Source organism: Aquarana catesbeiana, linkage group LG02 (assembly GCF_042186555.1).
Source record: "Aquarana catesbeiana isolate 2022-GZ linkage group LG02, ASM4218655v1, whole genome shotgun sequence".
NCBI classification, from domain to species: Eukaryota; Metazoa; Chordata; class Amphibia; order Anura; family Ranidae; genus Aquarana; species Aquarana catesbeiana.
In genome coordinates, this window is record NC_133325.1 from 143,770,196 (window position 1) to 143,790,730 (window position 20,535).

Sequence of the window (20,535 nt, forward strand, 5' to 3'; positions counted from 1 at the left end):
ATATTGACAGAAAAACACAGAATTGTTGACATTTTTGCAGATTTATTAAAAAAGAAAAACTGAAATATCACATGGTCCTAAGTATTCAGACCCTTTGCTCAGTATTTAGTAGAAGCACCCTTTTGATCTAATACAGCCATGAGTCTTTTTGGGAAAGATGCAACAAGTTTTTCACATCTGGATTTGGGGATCCTCTGCCATTCCTCCTTGCAGATCCTCTCCAGTTCTGTCAGGTTGGATGGTAAACGTTGGTGGACAGCCATTTTTAGGTCTCTCCAGAGATGCTCAATTGGGTTTAAGTCAGGGCTCTGGCTGGGCCATTCAAGAACAGTCACAGAGTTGTTGTGAAGCCACTCCTTCATTATTTTAGCTGTGTGCTTAGGGTCATTGTATTGTTGGAAGGTAAACCTTCGGCCCAGTCTGAGGTTCTGAGCACTCTGGAGAAGGTTTTTGTCCAGGATATCCCTGTACTTGGCCGCATTCATCTTTCCCTCAATTGCAACCAGTCGTCCTGTCCCTGCGGCTGAAAAACACCCCCACAGCATGATGCTGCCACCACCATGCTTCACTGTTGGGAATGTATTGGACAGGTGATGAGCAGTGCCTGGTTTTCTCCACACATACCACTTAGAATTAAGGCCAAAAAGTTCTATCTTGGTCTCATCAGACCAAAGAATTTTATTTCTCACCATCTTGGAGTCCTTCAGGTGTTTTTTTAACAAACCCTATGCGGGCTTTTATGTGTCTTGCACTGAGGAGAGGCTTCTGTCGGCCCACTCTGCCATAAAGCCCCGACTGGTGGAGGGCTGTAGTGATGGCTGACGTTCTACAACTTTCTCCCATCTCCCGACTGCACCTCTGGAGCTCAGCCACAGTGATCTTTTGGGTTCTTCTTTACCTCTCTTACCAAGGCTCTTCTTCCCCGATAGCTCAGTTTGGCCGGACGGCCAGCTCTAGGAAGGGTTCTGGTCATCCCAAACATCTTTCATTTAAGGATTATGGAGGCCACTGTGCTCTTAGGAACCTTGAGTGCAGCAGACATTTTTTTTGTAAGCTTGGCCAGATCTGTACCTTGCCACAATTCTGTCTCTGAGCTCTTCAGGCAGTTCCTTTGACCTCATAATTCTCATTTGCTCTGACATGCACTGTGAGCTGTAAGGTCTTATATAGACAGGTGTGTGGCTTTCCTAATCAAGTCCAATCAGTATAATCAAACACAGCTGGACTCAAATGAAGGTGTAGAACCATCTCAAGGATGATCAGAAGAAATGGACAGCACCTGAGTTAAATATATGAGTGTCACAGCAGAGGGTCTGAGTACTTAGGACCATGTGATATTTCAGTTTTTCTTTTTTAATAAATCTGCAAAAATGTCAACAATTCTGTGTTTTTCTGTCAATATGGGGTGCTGTGTGTACATTAATGAGGAAAAAAATGAACTTAACCTCCCTGGCGGTATGATTATTTCGGATTTTAGGTGCTGAAAGCGGTACCATTATTTTGCATGGAAATTTGGCGTTTTATATTGTAGGTCTGTAAATCTTAACAATAACACACTTAAATCTGTCCAAACCAGAGTCTAGTAGATATCCCGGGTATGATAAAGTTTGAAACACAAAAACATAAATTATAATATAATAAATAAAAATAAATAATTTAAAAAAATTTAAAAAAATAGTAATAAAATAAATTTCCCCACAATTCACTATCGCTCAATTCTGCAAGTGTTCTAATTTATTATCGCTGTTTTCTAGCTGGTCTAAAGCCACTTTTGACGTAAAGGGACACTTTTTGGTTGCTATGGACAATCTCCAGTTTCCAGGCAGAAAGAACAGTGTATATCATGTAAAACTGCATGCAGGGCATGGGCCAGAGCACTGGGGACAAAAGGGATGTGAAATCATTTCATACAGTACTGTAATCTGTAAGATTACAGTACTGTATGTGTTATGATTTTGACAGTTTTTTGAATTTGCCGCCAGGCTCCGCCCCCGTGCGTCGCGCCGCTCGCAGGGAACGGAGCCTGGCACGGAGAGGCTTCGGAGGAGGACGGAGCCCTCGGACACTGCGGGGGACATCGCAGGATCCCGGGGACAAGGTAAGTAACGCCGCCCCAGGATCCTGCAATGCGATCCCGAGTGTGGCTCGGGGTTACCGTTAATGGTACTGAATTTTAACCCCGAGCCACACTCGGGAAAACCGCCAGGGAGGCTACATGAACTTAATTGATTTTAGCAAATGGCTGCAATATAACAAAAAGTGAAAAATTTAAGGGGGTCTGAATACTTTCCGTCCCCACTGTATAGTGATGGCTGCATGCCATTTCCCAGGATGACTACAACTACTTCCTTTCTATATGCTTGCCCTCCAGTGATGGCTGCATGCCATTTCCCAATACATATAGTTCTGGTTTGCAGTGGTCAGGACCTATCAAAAGTGGTTCAAGGAAGACAGGGTCATGGGTGACCAAGGCTCATTGATGCATTGGGGAAGAGAAGGCCTGTGTAGTCCAATCCAGTAAAAGAGCTACTATAGCTCAAACTGCTGATGAAGTTAATGGTGGTTCTGATAGAAAGGTGTCAGAACACAGTGCATCGCAGTCTGTGCATGGGGCTGTGAAGCCGTAGACCGGTCGGTCATTTGCTCATGCTGACCCATGTGCACAGCCAATGGAAGATGGTGGCCTTGTCTGATGGTTCACATTTTTTTTTACATCATGAGGATGGCTGGGTGGGTGCATGTGCATCGCTTACCTGGGGAAGACATGGCACCAGAATGCACTATGGGAAAAAAGACAAACCGGCGGAGGCTTGAAAGATCTGCAGCTAATGGTTTGGTGCCAGATACCACAGCATACCTTCAGAGGTCAAGTGGAGTCTAGGCCTTGAGGGGTCAGGGCTGTTTTGGAGGCAAAAATGGAACCTACTCAATATTTGGTATGTGGTCATAATTTTATGGATGATCAGTGTATAATCAGTGTGAAAATCAAGAACGACAGGCAATAGAATGTCAATAGGAATTGATCTTTTCATGACTACCGCAAACTGAAATGCAACCGGTTGACATCCTCATTGCACATTGTATTATAAGTTCATTAGTGTAAAAAGGATGACAGCTACAATCCAATCCAACATGTAGAAACAGCTTTTCTGAATCATAGCCACAATATTTTCATTGAAAGTAATATTTCTCTGAGGACAGCAGCCAATTACACATAATCATTTGTTGTGTTGAGAGATGTATGAAAGGGAGCTGGAAAATGTGAAGTACAGAGGCAGGAGATGCTAGTAAACAATGAGTGAAGGAATATGGAGGTTGATGTAAACAGACAAAAAGACAGGAACGTTGCACCCCTCCCTCAGGAGTGCCCGGGAGAATGTATTCTTGATTATTATTATTATAACAAAAATAATTATATGTTAAGAGTCACAACTATGAGCCACTGCACCCATGGGTGTGGTTCTCCTGATGGAACAATTTGTCTCGTGTAAAAATACCAACTTGGCACGGTTTCTTTCTGATTTAACCAAGCTGTGCCTAAAACGCAGGTACTGCCACCGTTGTGCATAACCCCAGGCTTTGTCACAGAACATCTTTTCTTAGTCACCTCAAACAGCCTAGTAATCTGGGGACAGATGGGCTTCTGTGTTCTGTGACTGACATATGTCTTATGTGACCTCAAACGACTGGAAGTGACAATACTTGTGACATTAAAAGTAATTAGGGTGCATGCATCAAGTTAATTCTGGAAGAAATGAGGGAAATGTCAGAAATGTCATTCTGCAAGCCTTTATTATTTATCAACGACATAGAGTTGACGCCCTGTCACCACTTTCCTTCCTTCTTCTCATTGATTAAAGGGACGATTGGGCAACGATAAGTCAGATGTTCTCATTATTACCTCTTGAGGATCTATGGATGGGTCCTTTCATTTACAGCCACTTAATACTGACCTCACACCAGTAAATAGAACTTTGCAACAGTCTTCATTTTGACATCAAATTTCGATTTAGTCATAGTCCTTTGACTAAAATGCCATTTTAATTGTAACCGTACTTTAGTCAACTGTATTGTTTTAATTTTAGTCGTATTTTAGTCAACTAAAATCTCCAGTACATGTTAATCGACTAAAATCATTTTAAATCTAATGGGTTTAGTTAAATTGTAATGCATTATTTAAGCATTTCTCTAGAATTTCCAAACTCATTATATACTCCTGGTGTAAAAATCGAATAACATGTTATTTATGTTATTAAAGTTTGAACATACACTACAGACACAGATTTAGCCGTTGTGATATATAACCAGTGTTAATTTTGACGTCAAATTATAGTTTAGTTTTAATCATAGTCTTTTGACTGACATGCCATTTTGGCAAATTTTAGTTTTAGTCGTGTTTTAGTCACCTGAATTGTTTTAGTTTTAGTCGTATTTTAGTCAACTAAAATAGCGTTAATATCGATGAAATTAATACTGCTTTGCAATCATCTATCATTATTCTGGTTGTTTATATCTGACTGGTTGCTACACCTAGCCATGCACAGTCAGATTATTGAGCGATGAAAACTGAGTATATGATAAATATTTTTAAGCAGAGGTTACCATGAGTAAATACCCAATTTTCAAAATGACCAGTAGATCCAGAGACATAGGTAGCTGAAAATATATGCTAACCTCAATATTTCCTTGAGATTGGCTTTGCCTCTCCAGTCTTCCTGTTGGTAAGTGAAGTTAACCATCACATGGTGGGAGAAGGAGGGCCAAGCCCAAGGTGACGTTGAAAAGTCAAGTAGTTTCACTAAAAGTGTTTTTCATCAAATGCTTAGTCTGAATTGTCCAGAATGTAACATCCATTCTGTCCCCAAAGAATGGGGACATCCTAATCACAAGATGTAAACATTGTGGCAGGCTGGGGCTGCAGGATACGGGTAAGTATACAGCTGGGGCAAGGTAGGATGGGTTACTGTAATTTGGGAAAGGGCGGGGGGTTCAAAAAAGATAAGCACGCTTTTTGTGAAAGCCTACTTATCCCTTAAGTTCTAAGCAAAGATGGCCATATACGGTTTGAATTTTGGTGGATTCCTGCTGAATCAAGCCACCAGCCAGCTCAACAATTATCAGCCAGTCACTGTTCAGATATTAAAGTGGGTGCTACGGCTGCCTAAATGCAATAGGCAGGAGTGAACTTCCACCCTTCTGCCTTGTTAGTTTGCATAGAGAATCAGTTTGTTTTCCATATTGAACTGTGGGATCATCAAGAGAAAATCAAGACATCTATGGGCAGTTTAAAATGAAAGCTGGCCATAGATGGATGGATTCAGCAGGGTCAAGCTGAATTTCAATCCACATGGGGCCATCCCTGTTCATCAGAAGTCAATCTTACATCGACTGGTAATGTTGAAAAACGTTTGTCGATCAGCCAATCGGCTCCAGCCGCTGATAAGTGTCTACTGACAGCAGAGAGTTTCGCTATAAGAATACAATGTCCCGGCAGGGTAGATTCCTCTATCCACCTTGTTTGTGTAGATGGAGAATCCGTTTGTTTTTTTCATTCAGCCCGCTGGCTGAAGAAAATATAAATAAATCATCTTACACTTTTACCATTGCATCTCTGTGCAATTTATGCCTGTAATTGTTAATAATAGCTATAAGTCAATTGTCCTTTTTTATTTCAATTATTATTATTATTATTATACAGAATTTACAGTTGTGCTCATAAGTTTATATACCCTGGCAGGATTTAAGATTTCTTGGCCATTTTTCAGAGAATATGAATGATAACACAAAAACCTTTCTTTCACTCATGGTTAGTGTTTGGCTGAAGCCATTTATTATCAATGAACTGTGTTTACTCTTTTTAAATCATAATGGCAACAGAAACTACGCAAATGACCCTGATCATAAGTTTACATACCCCAGTTCTTAATACCGCGTATTGCCCCTTTTAACATCAATGACAGTTTGAAGTCTTTTGTGGTATTTGTGGATGAGGCTCTTTATCTTCTCAGATGGTAAAGCTGCAGATTCCTCTTGGCAAAAAGCCTCCAGTTGCTGTAAATTCTTGGGCTGTCTTGCATGAACTGCACATTTGAGATCTCCCCAGAGTGGCTCAATGATATTGATGTCAGGAGACTGAGATGGCCACTCCAGAGCCTTCACTTTATTCTGCTGTAGCCAATAACAGGTTGACTTGGCCTTGTGTTTTGGATCATTGTCATGTTGGAATGTCCAAGTACGTCCCATGCGCAGCTTCTTGGCTGATGAATCCAAATGTTCCGCCAGTATTTTTTGATAACATACTGCATTCATTTTGTCATCAGTTTTGACCAAATTTTCAGTGCCTTTGTAGCTCACACATCCCCAAAACATCAGCGATCCATCTCCGTGTTTCACAGTAGGAATGGTGTACCTTTCATCATAGGCCTTGTTGACTCCTCTCCAAATGTAGCGTTTATGGTTGTGGCCACAAAGCAAAATTTTGGTTTCATCGCTCCAAATTACTTTGTGCCAGAAGGTTTGAGGCTTGTCTCTGTGCTGTTTGGCGTATTATAAGCAGGATACTTTGTGGCATTTGCGTATTAATGGCTTTCTTCTGGCGACTCAACCATGCAGCCCATCTTTCTTCAAGTGTCTCCTTATTGTGCATCTTGAAACAGCCACACCACATGTTTTCAGAGAGTCCTGTATTTCACCTGAAGTTATATGTGGGCTTTTCTTTGCAACAATTTTCCTGGCGGTTATGGCTGAAATTTTAGTTGGTCTACCTGACTGTGGTTTGGTTTCTACAGAACCCCTTCTTGATTAGAGTTTGAACACTGCTGATTGGCATTCTCAATTCCTTGGATATCTTTTTATATCCCTTTCCTGTTTTATATAGTTCAACTACCTTTTCCCACAGATCCTTTGACAATTATTTTGCTTTCCCCATGACTCAGAATCCAGAAACGTCAGTGCAGCACTGGATGAAAGATGCAAGGGTCTGTCAGGAGTCCAGAAAGACATTGGCCTTTTATACACACACACACACACTAATTACAAGCAAACAGATCACAGGTGAGGATGGTTACCTTTAATAGCCATTCAAACACCTTTGAATGCTTTCACACCGAGGCGTTGGCGGTAAAGCGCCACTATTTTAGCGGCGTTGGCAGTAAAGCGCCACTATTTTAAGCGACGCATTACTGTCATTTTTGCGGAGGTTTTCAGCTGCTAGTGGGGCGCTTTTGACCGCCGCTAGGGGCTGAAAAAGGGTTAAAACCACCTGGAAAACGCCGGCAGTTCGGCGGCATTGCCCATTCATTTCAATGGGCAGGAGCGGTGGAGGAGCAGTGTATACATCACTCCTTCACTGCTCCAAAGATGCTGCTTGCAGGAGTTTTTTTAACGTCCTGCCAGCGCATTGCCTCAGTGTGAAAGCCCGAGGGGATGGGCCAATTTTCAGGCTCTTTTTTTAGCCCAAAAGCGCCTGAAAAACGCCTCAGTGTGAAAGGGGTCTTTGTGTCAACTTGTGTGCATGTTATCAGGCCAAAATCACCAGAGCATGTAAACTTTTGATCAGGGTAATTTGGGAAGTTTCTGTTGTCATTATGATTTAAAAAATATAAATAATAAATGGCTTCAGCCAAACACTAACCATGAGTGAAAGAAATGTTTTTGTATTATCATTCATATTCTCTGAAAAATGGCCAAGAAATCATAAATTCTGCCAGGGTATGTAAACTTATGAGCACAACTGTATATAGCGCCGACAGTTTACGCAGCGCTTTCATTTGAGAGTTATGTCCCAAAGCAAGCAATCTTCAAACCCAAGTCAAATATGAAAGCTGAAGAATGAACATGTCAATGTTGTGGCTGCTACAGAGCAATGCAGACAGTTCTTACTGGTGACATGTTGATAAATGGGAGCCATTGACTGAGAGAGCTCAGACAATCTAGACTTGACCTGCAGTCATATATCAACCAATCTACCTCAAGCCTGCAGCAAACTGGTCAAAACACAGAATTTTGGTGAATGGTTACATATGACAAAACACCATTTACAAAAACTTTATGTATATTTAGAAAGCAATGATGTCACACCTGAGAAAAATCTAACATTTATAGAAAGTTGTATAAAATAAGTCACATGACTTGTTTTAACAGTGCCCTGTGGTGGAAATCCATACAGCTAAAAGCAGAAGTCTATATTAGTATTTCTACATAAAGAAAACTTTAATAGAAAATGGGCTTCAAGTTAGGAGATGTCTGAGAAATATTAGTTTTGCTACCCAAAGCATTCGCTTACACTTCACTAGGAACTAGACATTTCTTATGAGGCTTCATGTAGCCACCAGTGTAAAATACCAAAATGATCAGAAAAAAACATGGAGGTCTATTAGTCTTGTTCTATGTGGTCATGCAATTCCTCTGGGACCACAAAATTAGAGTACGGTAATGCAGAATATGACTTATTGTTTCTTTTTATAAGGCTAACACAAAGAACATTTCTATTCATGTGTGAATTTTTTCTATGATTCCAATTAGCAGCCAACCAATGGTGTTATAACTATGTGGTATCATACTGCTCTCTGTACATGGAAGATTCTGGCAAATTATGCCTAAACCAAAAGACACTCTCAAAGACCAGCAATCGTGAAGCACCCAATGGATTTACCTGTACAGGCATACCCTGGGTTACAAACAAGAGTCTGTAGGTTTTTAATTAAGTTGAATTTATATGTTAGTCGGAACAGGTACATTTTTAAGTGGAACTCCAGCCAAAAAAAAATTCTAAAGTTTTTTGGATAATATAGGGAAGGGTTAACACCCCTATAACATTTGTTTTGCTGCCTGTGCCCCTGTTCAGAAGATTTCACCTCACTTTTTGTCTTTGTGACAATTGGATTTTGAAAATTTTGGGTTGTTGGGAAAAAAGGATTGGTGATAAAGATTCAGTGGAGACACCTTTTTCCCATGATAACTCTCACAGGAGAGAATTTCCCTTCCTAGGAGTAGATTTCCTCTCACTTCCTGTTGTCTCCCTCCATTTGTAAGTATTGTATGTAAGTCAGATTTATATAACTGCCTGTAGTAAGTGGTAATAAGTCATTGGTGTACAGTACCATTCCATTAATTACTTTAAAGTTTGGATCCCATGGAACTGGCAACTTTACTAATTACTTTAAATCGATATGACCTGTACTTGAAAATTATGGATGGCCTCAAAAACAATTGTAGTGACAAGATAAGGTCAAGTAAAAATTGTACCATCATTCAAACATTCTTTTGAAATAAAGGGGTTGGGAGCCTGGTTCCCAGCCAGGTATTCACCTGGTGAGTACCTGGCTGGGAACCAGGCTCCCAACCCCTTTATCTCAAATGACCTGTACTTGGTACCTAGTAACTACAAAACAATGTAAACTGACTTTAATGAACATGCAAGCAACATGTCTAAATATATTCTACCCTATATAAGACCACAACATTCTATCAGTTAGCGGGCCACATACAGTATGACCTGGAGGAGCACTAAGGGTCTTTATGTGTTTCCCACACCTGTTAAATAGGTCAGCATATACTGTAGTAAATATATATAAACTGGTGCAAAGTGCATACTCACACAGAGAGGCCATTTCTTTAGGCAGATCAGTAGGAAAATTTCTAAAGAAGCTTCCATTGGCAAGCATTTCAAATGGCGGGGAACTCCTGATGCCTCCACTAAAAGCAAATGGATAGACAGACTGGGGAAATCCATTGACGTGACCGATTGGTGCACCGGATCCACATAAGCGCTCCTTGCTGCTGTTTGCCATGGTGATATGGTATCTCACTAGCTCACTCAGTCCAGCAGATCCTCCTCAAGCAGATATATCTTGTCTAGTTATGCTGCAATAAATCCATCCTGCACTTTTCTGGACGGGTGAGGAGTGATTTAATGGCCAAGCAGTACACTGCAGTCTCTTACATATTTTCCTGAAAAAAAAAAAAAAACCACAACAATAAATTAGTGTGAATTTTTTATCTCTATGTCAAAGGCTTGTCCAAGCTTAGATTTCAGTGGCGACAGCATATAGGCTATGGTGAAATGCAAGAAATGAGGAATGTGAGATTGGTCTTTACCTGCTCATTAGGCCATAAACTATCATCTTCTACTGATCTGACACTAGAGGTAAAGTTTCACTTATGTGAAAAGGAACAAATACAACATCATAAAAGTAAAGTGCAATACGCACAACTGAAGCTTACAATTTACCTACAGCTAACTGGTGAATTATGTCTCTGAGACATATAACCTAGTTGATAAATACTAGCATCAACACAATGAAAATAATATTAAAACTTAGGGTTGACTTACTAAAGGCAAATAGACTGTGCACTTTGCAAAGTGCAGTTGCCCTCTGTGAGTGCAGTTGTCCCAGAGCTTAGTAAATGAGGTAACGCTTCACTTTGCAAAGAATACCCAATCACATGCACAGAAAACAAAAAAAACTGCATTTTTGCTTGTACATGATTGGATGATGGAAGTCAGCAGATCTGCTCATTTACTAAGCTCTGGATAAACTGTACTTCTAGAGTGGAACTGCACTTTGCAAAGTGCACAGTCTTTTTGCCTTTAGTAAATCAACCCCTTAGCGTTTCTCCAGCCTTTTTGTTTTGTCTTCATTTTGGGTAAGCCAGTGAAAGTTTACAGGGTTTACAATCTCTGTTAAATTTCGCTGCTCTCTGTGACCCTGTTGAGGAAATTTTACTTCACTTCCTGTACTATGGACAATGTGCCACCAGAACAGGAAATGAGAAGAGATTTTCAAGTGAGACAAAGATATTGGTGACAGAAGTCTTTTTAATAGAGTTAAGCAAGGTCAGGTTTTTAGGGTCATCACAAGGGTACGCCTGGCAGGCAGGTAAGTAGAATTTTAAGAAGAAAAGCTCAGCAACTGCAGGTTTCCTATAAATCCTGTATACTGTATATTTGCAGTGAATGTTCAGTCAAGTTATTTGAAGTCCTTGTCATTCAGTTAGTGACATGAACAACCAGATCAAGATGTTTATCCAATTCCAGCTATCACTGATAAATCATGCTATTCTAAGAGATGCATATTCTAACAGATTATAATCACATAGTTACATAGTAGGTGAGGTTGAAAAAAGACACAAATCCAACAAGTCCAACCTATGTGTGTTATTATGTGTCAGTATTACATTGTATATCCCTGTATGTTGCGGTTAATCACGTGCTTATCTAATCGTTTTTTGAAACTATTGATGCCCCCCCACTGAGACCACCGCCTGTGGAAGGGAATTCCACATCCTTGCCGCTCTTACAGTAAAGGACCCTCTACGTAGTTTAAGGTTAAACCTTTTTTCTTCTAATTTTAACGAGTGGCCACGTGTCTTGTTAAACTTCCTTCCGCGAAAACGTTTTATCCCTATTGTGGGGTCACCAGTATGGTATTTGTATATTGAAATCATATCCCCTCTCAATGGTCTCTTCTCCTCGCAACCTTTCCTCATAACTAATATCCTCCAGACCCTTTATTAGCTTTGTTGCCCTTCTTTGTACTCACTCCATTTCCAGTACATCCTTTCTGAGGACTGGTGCCCAGAACTGGACAGTATAATCCAGGTGTGGCCAGACCAGAGTCTTGTAGAGCAGGAGAATTATCATTTTATGCCATTGCTGAGCCTATCATCTACTAGGACCCCCAGGTCCTTTTCCATCCTAGCGCCCAGAGGTTCTCCCCTCAGTGTATAGATTGCATTCATATTTTTGCCACCCAAATGCATTATTTTACATTTTTCTACATTAAACTTCATTTGCCATGTAGTTGACCACCCCATTAATTTGTTCAGATTTTCTTGCAAGGTTTCCACATCCTGCGGAGAAGTTATTGCCCTGCTTCGCTTAGTATCGTCTGCAAATACAGGGATTGAGCAGTTTACCCCATCCTCCAGGTCATTTATGAACAAATTAAATAGGATTGGTCCCAGCGCAGAACCCTGGGGGACCCCACTACCCACCCCTGAAAGTCAGATTATGTATCTCTGCCCTCAAATTCCCAGGACCACACAACTGCTGCATCCAGTATGAAGAGATTCCCTTTTTCCTTTTGGATTTTTAATCTATTTTATATTCTGCAACAAAAGGAAATAAATATTAAAAAGGAGAAAGGAACACCCCTCCCCCTAAACGCCATGGTAGATAGAAACACCCCAAACACCATACTAGGTGGGAACAGAGCCTTCAATGGAAGCCCACCAGACTCTGTCTGTAACCAAAATAGAACTTGATGGAGTGACCAGGAAAGTCAATAAGTCAATATGATGCCTTAGATCTCACACTGTAGGTATACAGCCAGGAGATACACGGAACACAAGCGTATATGTACAATTACAATTCAAGAAATGGACTGCTATTTTTCAGGAAACAAATTTTAGGGTACTGCTTAAGCTGGCCATAGATGGATCAAATCATGGCCAGTTCAGCAGGGACCGGCCAAGATTCGGTCCATCCATGGGCTGGCTAATGTACTGAAGTCGATCCATTGATCGATTTGAGTAAAGCAAGCCTGTCGGATTTTTTACATGCGATTGCTGATAGCGGCTATACCTGCTAGCAGTAATCGTTGTGTTCTGCCAGCCTGGAAAGCTCTCTGCCAGCAAAGAGACAATAACGCTGCAGGGGGGAACTCCCCACCAATACTGACTGTGTTGATGGGGTAATCAAGCAATTTTAGTTCCTTCCAAGCATGGTGGAAAGAAAAACTATCAAATAATTTATGGCTTGCCTTAGGCGCAACTTACATTTCTGGATGTTCTCTATACGATCGTCACTTTTTGAGTTTGGGTGAACTTTAAGAGAAGCCAAAATGATACCTAAAAAGTGTAATGTAATAAAAATGTCTAAAAATATCAACATTCATTTCCTAACTTGTTTGAGCCAGACACCAGATGATACATCCACACATTACAAAGACTCGTTCAGGCTTATTTCCTCTTCTGACAAAGGGGCATTTCAATTTTAGATGAGCTTCAAAATGAAAAAAGTGATGTTCCCCACATGATACTATAAAAATAAAACACCACTTGCTCGTTGCTATAATTGAAACATACATGTGATCATAAGTTGGTATTGTAATACCATTTCTAGTGAAATGTTCTCCTGAGAAATTCAAGGATCAAAACCAGTTTTAGTAATTCTTTTGACAATTGGGAGTAGAGGTTGCCAACAGACTGATAATAGGCTCTTCTAAGCAGAAATTATTTGGTGAAATGACTGCCCAAAACGCTGGAAAAATCTCCATAGAAAAGGAAACAGGAAAGCGTTCATAATCATAAAGGGTACCATTTGTTGGCCACTTCTGGTAGAAAGTTTGCATTAGGTCACAGTGTGCCAGGGCTAATAATTGAAGCCAGGCATAAAACTGTCAGATGCTGCATCTGATTGGACAGACAGGTATTCTGACAGCCACTGGTGCAAGCTGTCAAAATACATTAGGTAAAGTGGAAGATTCGTCCTTCCTTATTATATAGTGTGGATAAAGGAATCTGTTCGTTTGTTTAGTTCAGACTGCAGGCTGAATGAGAAAAATCTAACTATGTATGGTGAGATTAATTCTTAAAGGGGTTGTAAACCTCCGTGTTTTTTCACTATGCATCCTATGCATTAAGGTGAAAAAACACCTCGCAGTGACCAGCACCCCAGCACCCCCCCCCCCCCCCCGTTTTACTTACCTGAGGCCTGGAACTTCACCCATGGGGATGCTCTGTCCCTCTGCCCGGGGTTCTCGGCTCTTGATTGGATAGATTGATAGCAGCGCAGCCATTGGCTCCCGCTGCTGTCAATCAAATCCAATGACGGGGCGCCGGGGGGCGGGCCCGAGTCATACATTCGGCGGCTATGGACGCCGAATGCTGGACTCGGGAGCGCACCGGCAAGGTAACTACCTGGGAGAGCGCTTCTCCTAGGGGGTTATCTGATGTGGGGAGGAGCCGCGGGGGCCCCCAGAAGAGGAGGTTCAGGGCCACTCTGTGCAAAATGAGCTGCACAGTGGAGGTAAGTATGACATGTTTTTTGTTTTTTTTTTAAATAATTGAAGCTTTACAATCACTTTAAAGTCTGTCTTAATCACCTAAAAGTACTGTCATATGCAGCAAAGTGTGTTTGTGACTTTACAGCCTCATCCTGAATAGCTGACAGTAAAATAACAGATCCAGATTTCACCTTCCATTCATAATTAAAGGATGAGTTCACCTTTGGAACATGTTACATGTTCCTCCTGTATTTAGGGTGAAACATGTAACATATTCCAGCTCCTATCCCCTCTCCCTCTGATCCTCTCATCCTCCCTGTGACAGCCGGCGGGAGTTCTTCTCCCCAAGCTGTCACCAGCACGCTTGCTCAGGCTTTGCCCACACAACCGTGTCATTCATTCACAGATTCCTGTAAATGAATAAACTAAAAGTACCATCTTCCCCAGTGGTAAACAGACTTGTAGTCTCAATGGGCTGCAAGGGTGCTGATGAGCGCTCCTGTAGTTCATTGTCATGTCCCCTGGCTTTCAAACAGAAGGGCCGTATAGGGGTACAAGCTGCAAGACATCTCTACAGGAGCCCACATTGCACTGATTGTGGATGCTTTCCAGGCTCCTACTGGAAAAAATAATACATGCATATTTTGTTTCTGCAAAAATATGTGCATTTATTATTTTTATATAAAAGCAAACTTATCCTTTAAATAACATTTTCTATTCTTTTTGCTGATATGAGATATTTTAATGAGGTGTCAATGGGGTCTTCTTAAATCTGACATAGATGACTAGGGTCGAATGACCTGGCTATACAGGTGCCAAGAATGTTATCCTATGAGCCATTTTTGTGATGTGTGTATTTGCAATGTGATGATGGGAGTTTGCTCTGAATACAACATCTCCTACTGCGGGAATGTTTAATTCCTATCGCTCGATACTTGGGATTTGCAGTTCCAGGCACCAAGCAGGATGTTTTTTCTTACATTTAGCCCTGCTGCAGGCAAGCAGCAGGGTTTAGAACCGAAGGTTTGCTCTCTTGTGAAAGCAATCCGAGACCTTAACTAGCTGCTCGATTGCTTTAACAAATAGCAAGAGGGGACATCCCCCCACCGCCTTCCACAGGCTGACACCCGATCGACCAGTTGAAGCTTCCGACAACTGCTTATAGAGGAGAACAAAGACCGAAACCGCTCTGTCTGCCTTTATGATATAGGAAACGGGAAGTGATGAGCATACATCACTTCCGGTTTCCCCAACGCCATTTTTAAGAATGGAAAGCATTTGATTACACTGATCTTGGTGTGATCAAATGCTTTTAAGGGAAGGGATCTGAGGTCTTATAGACCCCATATGTTTCCATAAATAGTACTTGTCACTACCTAGTGCTGTCACAAGGGATATTTACATTAGTTGTGACAGCAATAAAAGTGATAAAAAACTACAGTGTAAAAATGTAAAGCACACCTGTCCCAGTCCCGCACGCATGCAAACAGCGATCGTCCTACACATTTGAGGTATCACAGCGAACGTCAGATCATGGATAGTAATTCTAGCACCAGACATCCTCTGTAAATCTAAAGTCAGTAACCTGTAAAGATTTTTAAAGTGTCGCCTATGGATAGTAAAAGTTATGTCGTTTGTTGCCATTGCACGGGCGTGCGCAAATTTTTAAACATGACATGTTTGTTATCTATTTACTCAGCGTAACATCATCTTTTATATTTTACCAAAAAACTGGGTTATGTATTGTTTTTTTTTGCATTAAAATTCAGAAAAATTAATTTTTTATAAAACAACTGCATTTGAAAAACCACTGCGCAAATACAATGTGACATAAAAAATTGTAACAACTACCAATTTATTCTCTAGGGCCTCTGCTTAAAAAAATTTATAATGTTTGGGGGTTCTAAGAAATTTTTTCACAAAAAATAAAAAACATTAAAACTTTAGGTCACCATAAAGCCCCTTTAGTTTTTAAAAGCCTCAGACATTCCTAAAAGCACCTCTACCTCATGAAGGACAAGTAGATTGGGACCCCGATTTAGTCCCTTGAACAAGTCGTCTTTTAACTGGTTCCCGCCTGCCTATTGTACGACGGCTGGTTGGGAGCGCTCTAGTTCTGGGAGGACATCACATGACGTCCTCCCATTCTTGCCAGGCATGCGTGCCCTTGGGGGTGCGCAACATGGCGATTGGTGGTAAGCTGTGTCCATCAGACACAGCAAGCACATCACCGATCAGGGTAAAGAGCCAATGACGTTACCATGTGATCAGCTGTGTCCAATCACAGCTGATCACATGTAAACAAATGTGACTGTCTGAGGAAAGGAAAGCCTGATACCTGGCTTTCCTGTGACAGGGGACATTTGCACTGATAATATGGCATTGATCATCAGTGCCCTGATGATTGGTGCAGCCCTATCAGTGACAATCAGTGTCAATCACTGCATCATATCTGTGCCCATCAGTGCAGCATATCAGTGCCCATCAGTGCAGCATATCTGTACCCATCAGTGCAGCAAATCAGTGCCCATCAATGCAGCCTTATCAGTGCAGCCTCATCTGTGCCTCTTCATCAGTGCAGCTTATCAGTGCCCATCAGTGCCGCCTTATCAGTAGCCATCAGTGCAGCCTCCTCAGTGCCTATGTGCAGCTTCATCAGTGCAACTTCATCAGTGCCCATTAGTGCAGCCTATCAATGCCCATCAGTGCAGCCTATCAGTGCCAATCAATGCAGCCTATCAGTGCACATCAGAGAAGAAAAATTACTTATTTGCAAAATTTTATATCAGAAACAAAGAAAAAGTTTGTGTTTTTTTTCAAATTTTCCGTCACTTTTCATTTGTTTAGCAAATAATAAAAAATTGAGTGATGATTAAATAACACCAAAAGAAAGCTCTATCTGTCAGGAAAAAATTATACAAATTTCATATGGGTACAGTGTTGCATGACCGCGCAATTGTTATTCAAAGTGTGACAGCGCTGAAAGCTGAAAATTGGCCTGGGCAATTTTCAGCTTTCAGCGCTGTCAGTATTGAGTGTCCAGTGTTGAGTTGCTTAAAAAAAATTCCACACCCCTGTACTATAAAGATGTTTACGCCTTGACACTTTTTTGTAACATTTTATTTGTAAAACAATAAAACTTGATTATACAAAAAAAAAAAAAAAAAAATCTATTAATTAGGATGGCGACAAGCAGAATATAACGATTGGTAATGCATGATGTTTTCTGCTTCCCTTGTTTAGTGTTCAGAACTTTAATAAGAATTGACTGAAACGAAAGAAGTTAGGCGCCAGCTGTAATTTTTTAGAAGTATTGGCTACCTGGCTCCAGGGATTTCTCCAGCCCCGTGTTAGTCTGTTGAGGAACAGAAAAAAAAAAAAAAGTCTTGCAATGTGTGTGCCATATGACTGGCCAATGGAAGACATTCATAGAAGTAATGAGAACACACTTTCCGTGTTCACATCGGAGGCTGCTTAGAGGATAGGGATTTGGACTTGGTGTGTTCATCTCTGCTGCTGTGCTCCCAGTGTTTCTGCTCTACATAAAGCAAATCAAGACAGACTGGACACTGCAAAGTACCCAAGTCACCACCTCCGGACATCCACAAGGATGCTTTATTGACAAGCCTGCAGTTTTCACCCCCTTTATCCATAAAAAAAAACCAAAAGTATATTATTTTCCTAAGGATCAATGTAATATAATGCACAAGGCAGTAAATATAATGCACAAGGCAGTACACTTTGTACTCTTTTAAACAAAGTGAATTCTAGAGTGTTTGTTACACTTTCTAATCTAATTACGGAAAAGCTGAACGTAACTTGCAGAAACATTAGCCGTGGCTGAGTCGAGTAAAAAAAAAAACACTTGATTAACCCATCGCACAGAGGCACTTTGTAAAGGGTTAAGTCCTGGCAGCGGCGGCAGCTGAATGAGAGAACAGGGTGTGGATCTGCTTTCTGTGTGTTTTTTCCCCCTTTTTGAGCCGCGTCCAGACTCGGTGGAAATGTGTGCCGCATGCACCATATGATTTAAATCAGCAGTCTTTTTGGGCTGTGAGATAAATAGCGCTTATGTTCTCACTGCCAGCGCTGGGGCAGGCTTGGCTCCCACCGAGCTGCAGCCTTGGCTGTACCACCCCGAGGGCAGAAACTGAGCTCAAATATTCCACATGGAACTCAAAACCACACTGCTAACTCACAACAGGCTCACTCTGTCCCTGTGCCGTCCTTACGCTCCCCCCTACCCTGTCTGTCACCCGCACCCCCTCCCTGCTATTTCCTTCGCTGGCTCTTACTTTTTTTCCACATCCCTCCTTATTCTCAGTCTCTACTTTTCACTCTATAGCTATTCCGTCTTCTTTCCTTCTATATGTCACAGACCTGAAATGCCTTTGTGTAAAACAAAAAAAGCAACACAATACTTATGATCATTTCTACTTCCCTCCTCCCTCTGCTTAACAAGAACCCCATGGTGTATTCTGGGTCCTTTACACCCTGCGCATTCTGTGAACACACGGAAGCATGCGTTTACGCACGCATTCACAAAACGCATTAAAAAAAAAGTGCATGTTGCGCTTGTGGTGCCATTAATTGTTAGTGGCACCCCAAACGCAGAAAGCAGACACACATTTCCAATGCGCATAAATACGCAACTAGTACAGTAAAAATCTAAAAACTCAATGAGCTACTTGGTCAAATTTGTTGCAATCAATAGGCTGCCCTATGCGTGTCACACAATGTGCACTTAAAATACTCTAGGTCTCAACGCCGCTTTATGACCTGAAAATCGGACGGCAGACCATCCGGTTTTTTTTTTGCATGCTAGTCCTATATCGAACATGAAAAGCTTACTAAAGTTACGAAAATTCTCATACAACAGTATAAAAAATCAGAAGTGATGTCATGTGTTGTAGTGTATTTGGTTTATTGTTCCTGATCATGCGCAGTCTTTCTTTTCTGATATTACTTGTACGAAAATCGTTTGAAAACGGTACACATTAGACGAAAAAACGTTTGTTCTGTTCCCTTAGGAGAAAAATTTTGGAGTTTGTCCCTTTAGGAATTTTCGTATGAAAATTTAGAATCGGATGTCGAAAGTTGTGTACACACTATACGAAAAAATCGTACGAAAATTCTCATACAACAGTATAAAAATCGGAAGTGATGTCATGTGTTGTAGTGTATTTGGTTTATTGTTCCTGATCATGCGCAGTCTTTCTTTTCTGATATTACTTGTATGAAAATCGTACGAAAACGCTACACATTAGACAAAAAACGTTCGTTCTGTTCCCATACGAGAAAAAATGTTGGAGTTTGTCCCTTTGGGAATGTTTGTACAAAAATTCAGAATCAGCTGACGAAAGTTGTGTACACACTATAGGAAAAAATCATACGAAAATTCTCATACAACAGTATAATAAAATCGGAAGTGATATAATGTGTTGTAGTGTATTTGTATTGTATTTTCTAATGGCAATTGTACTGATTAAATGAAAATTATACGATCTGGCATCGTACGAAAAAAAATTTTGTGCTTGTCCGATCGAATAAGAGTGGCAAGGATGTGGTATTCCCTTCCACAGACGGTGATCTCAGCGGGAGAATCGATAGTTTCAAGAAACAATTAGATAATCACCTGAACGACCGCAACATACAGGGATATATAATATAATACTGACATATACGGTAATCACACACATAGGTTGGACTTGATGGACTTGTCTTTTTTCAACCTCACCTACTATGTAACTATGAATAATATCGGATGAACTGTCGTGAACGGCTTTTGAAAGCTCTGTACTAACGATCCGTTTATCATACGATCGCTTCCAAAGTGGTATTTTTCGTACGATTTTCAGTTCGTGTGTACGAGCCATGAGGCTCTGTACATACAACAGGTGGCATTTTGCACAACTTTCAAAGTCTTTCCTGCAAAAACACGCAATAAAAACTGATGAGTTGCGCATGGTGCTGCAAGTGAGATTTAAGTGGGGTACACACTATAAGAAAATCAGGCGAACGATCGTCCGATTTTTGTCGTTGTTTCACAGCAAATCAGAACTGATGAACAAAAATTCTTACGAAAATTCTCGTACGACAAAGGCTTTTTTTTTTTTTGGTTTATTGTTCCTGATCATGCGCAGTCTTTCTTTTCTGATTTTTCTTGTACGAAATCGTCAGATTTTGCACTCTCCAGTTTTAGTAAATCAACCCCATTGCCCTTCTACTTTATAAAACCTCATTCACATGGATGAAGAGGGTCATACACAGAACATACAATGCACAAAACATCGAACCTTGAAGCAGATGGGCTACAGCAGCATCCTGCCTTATATCAACGGTTCAGGCTAGTGATGGTGTAATGGTGTGGGGGATATTTTCTTGGCACATTTAGTACCAATTGAGCATTGTTAAAACGCCATGGCCTACCCGAGTATTGTTGCTGACCATGTCCATCCCTTTATGACTACAGTGTACCCATCTTCTGATGGCTACTTCCAGCAGGATAATGCAACATGTCACAAAG

General features: G+C 40.9%; 1 protein-coding gene across 5 annotated transcripts in view; it reads right to left on the reverse strand.

The window, feature by feature from the left end:
* RARG (retinoic acid receptor gamma) overlaps positions 1-20,535 on the reverse strand; it is a 292,426-nt gene that overhangs the window by 191,188 nt on the left and 80,703 nt on the right. For all 5 annotated transcript variants that reach the window (XM_073613571.1, XM_073613575.1, XM_073613573.1 and 2 more), the window contains one exon: positions 9,599-9,951. In XM_073613571.1, the coding sequence (XP_073469672.1) occupies positions 9,599-9,791 (193 nt within the window). In that variant the 5' untranslated portion in view covers positions 9,792-9,951. The remainder of the gene's footprint in view (positions 1-9,598; positions 9,952-20,535) is intronic.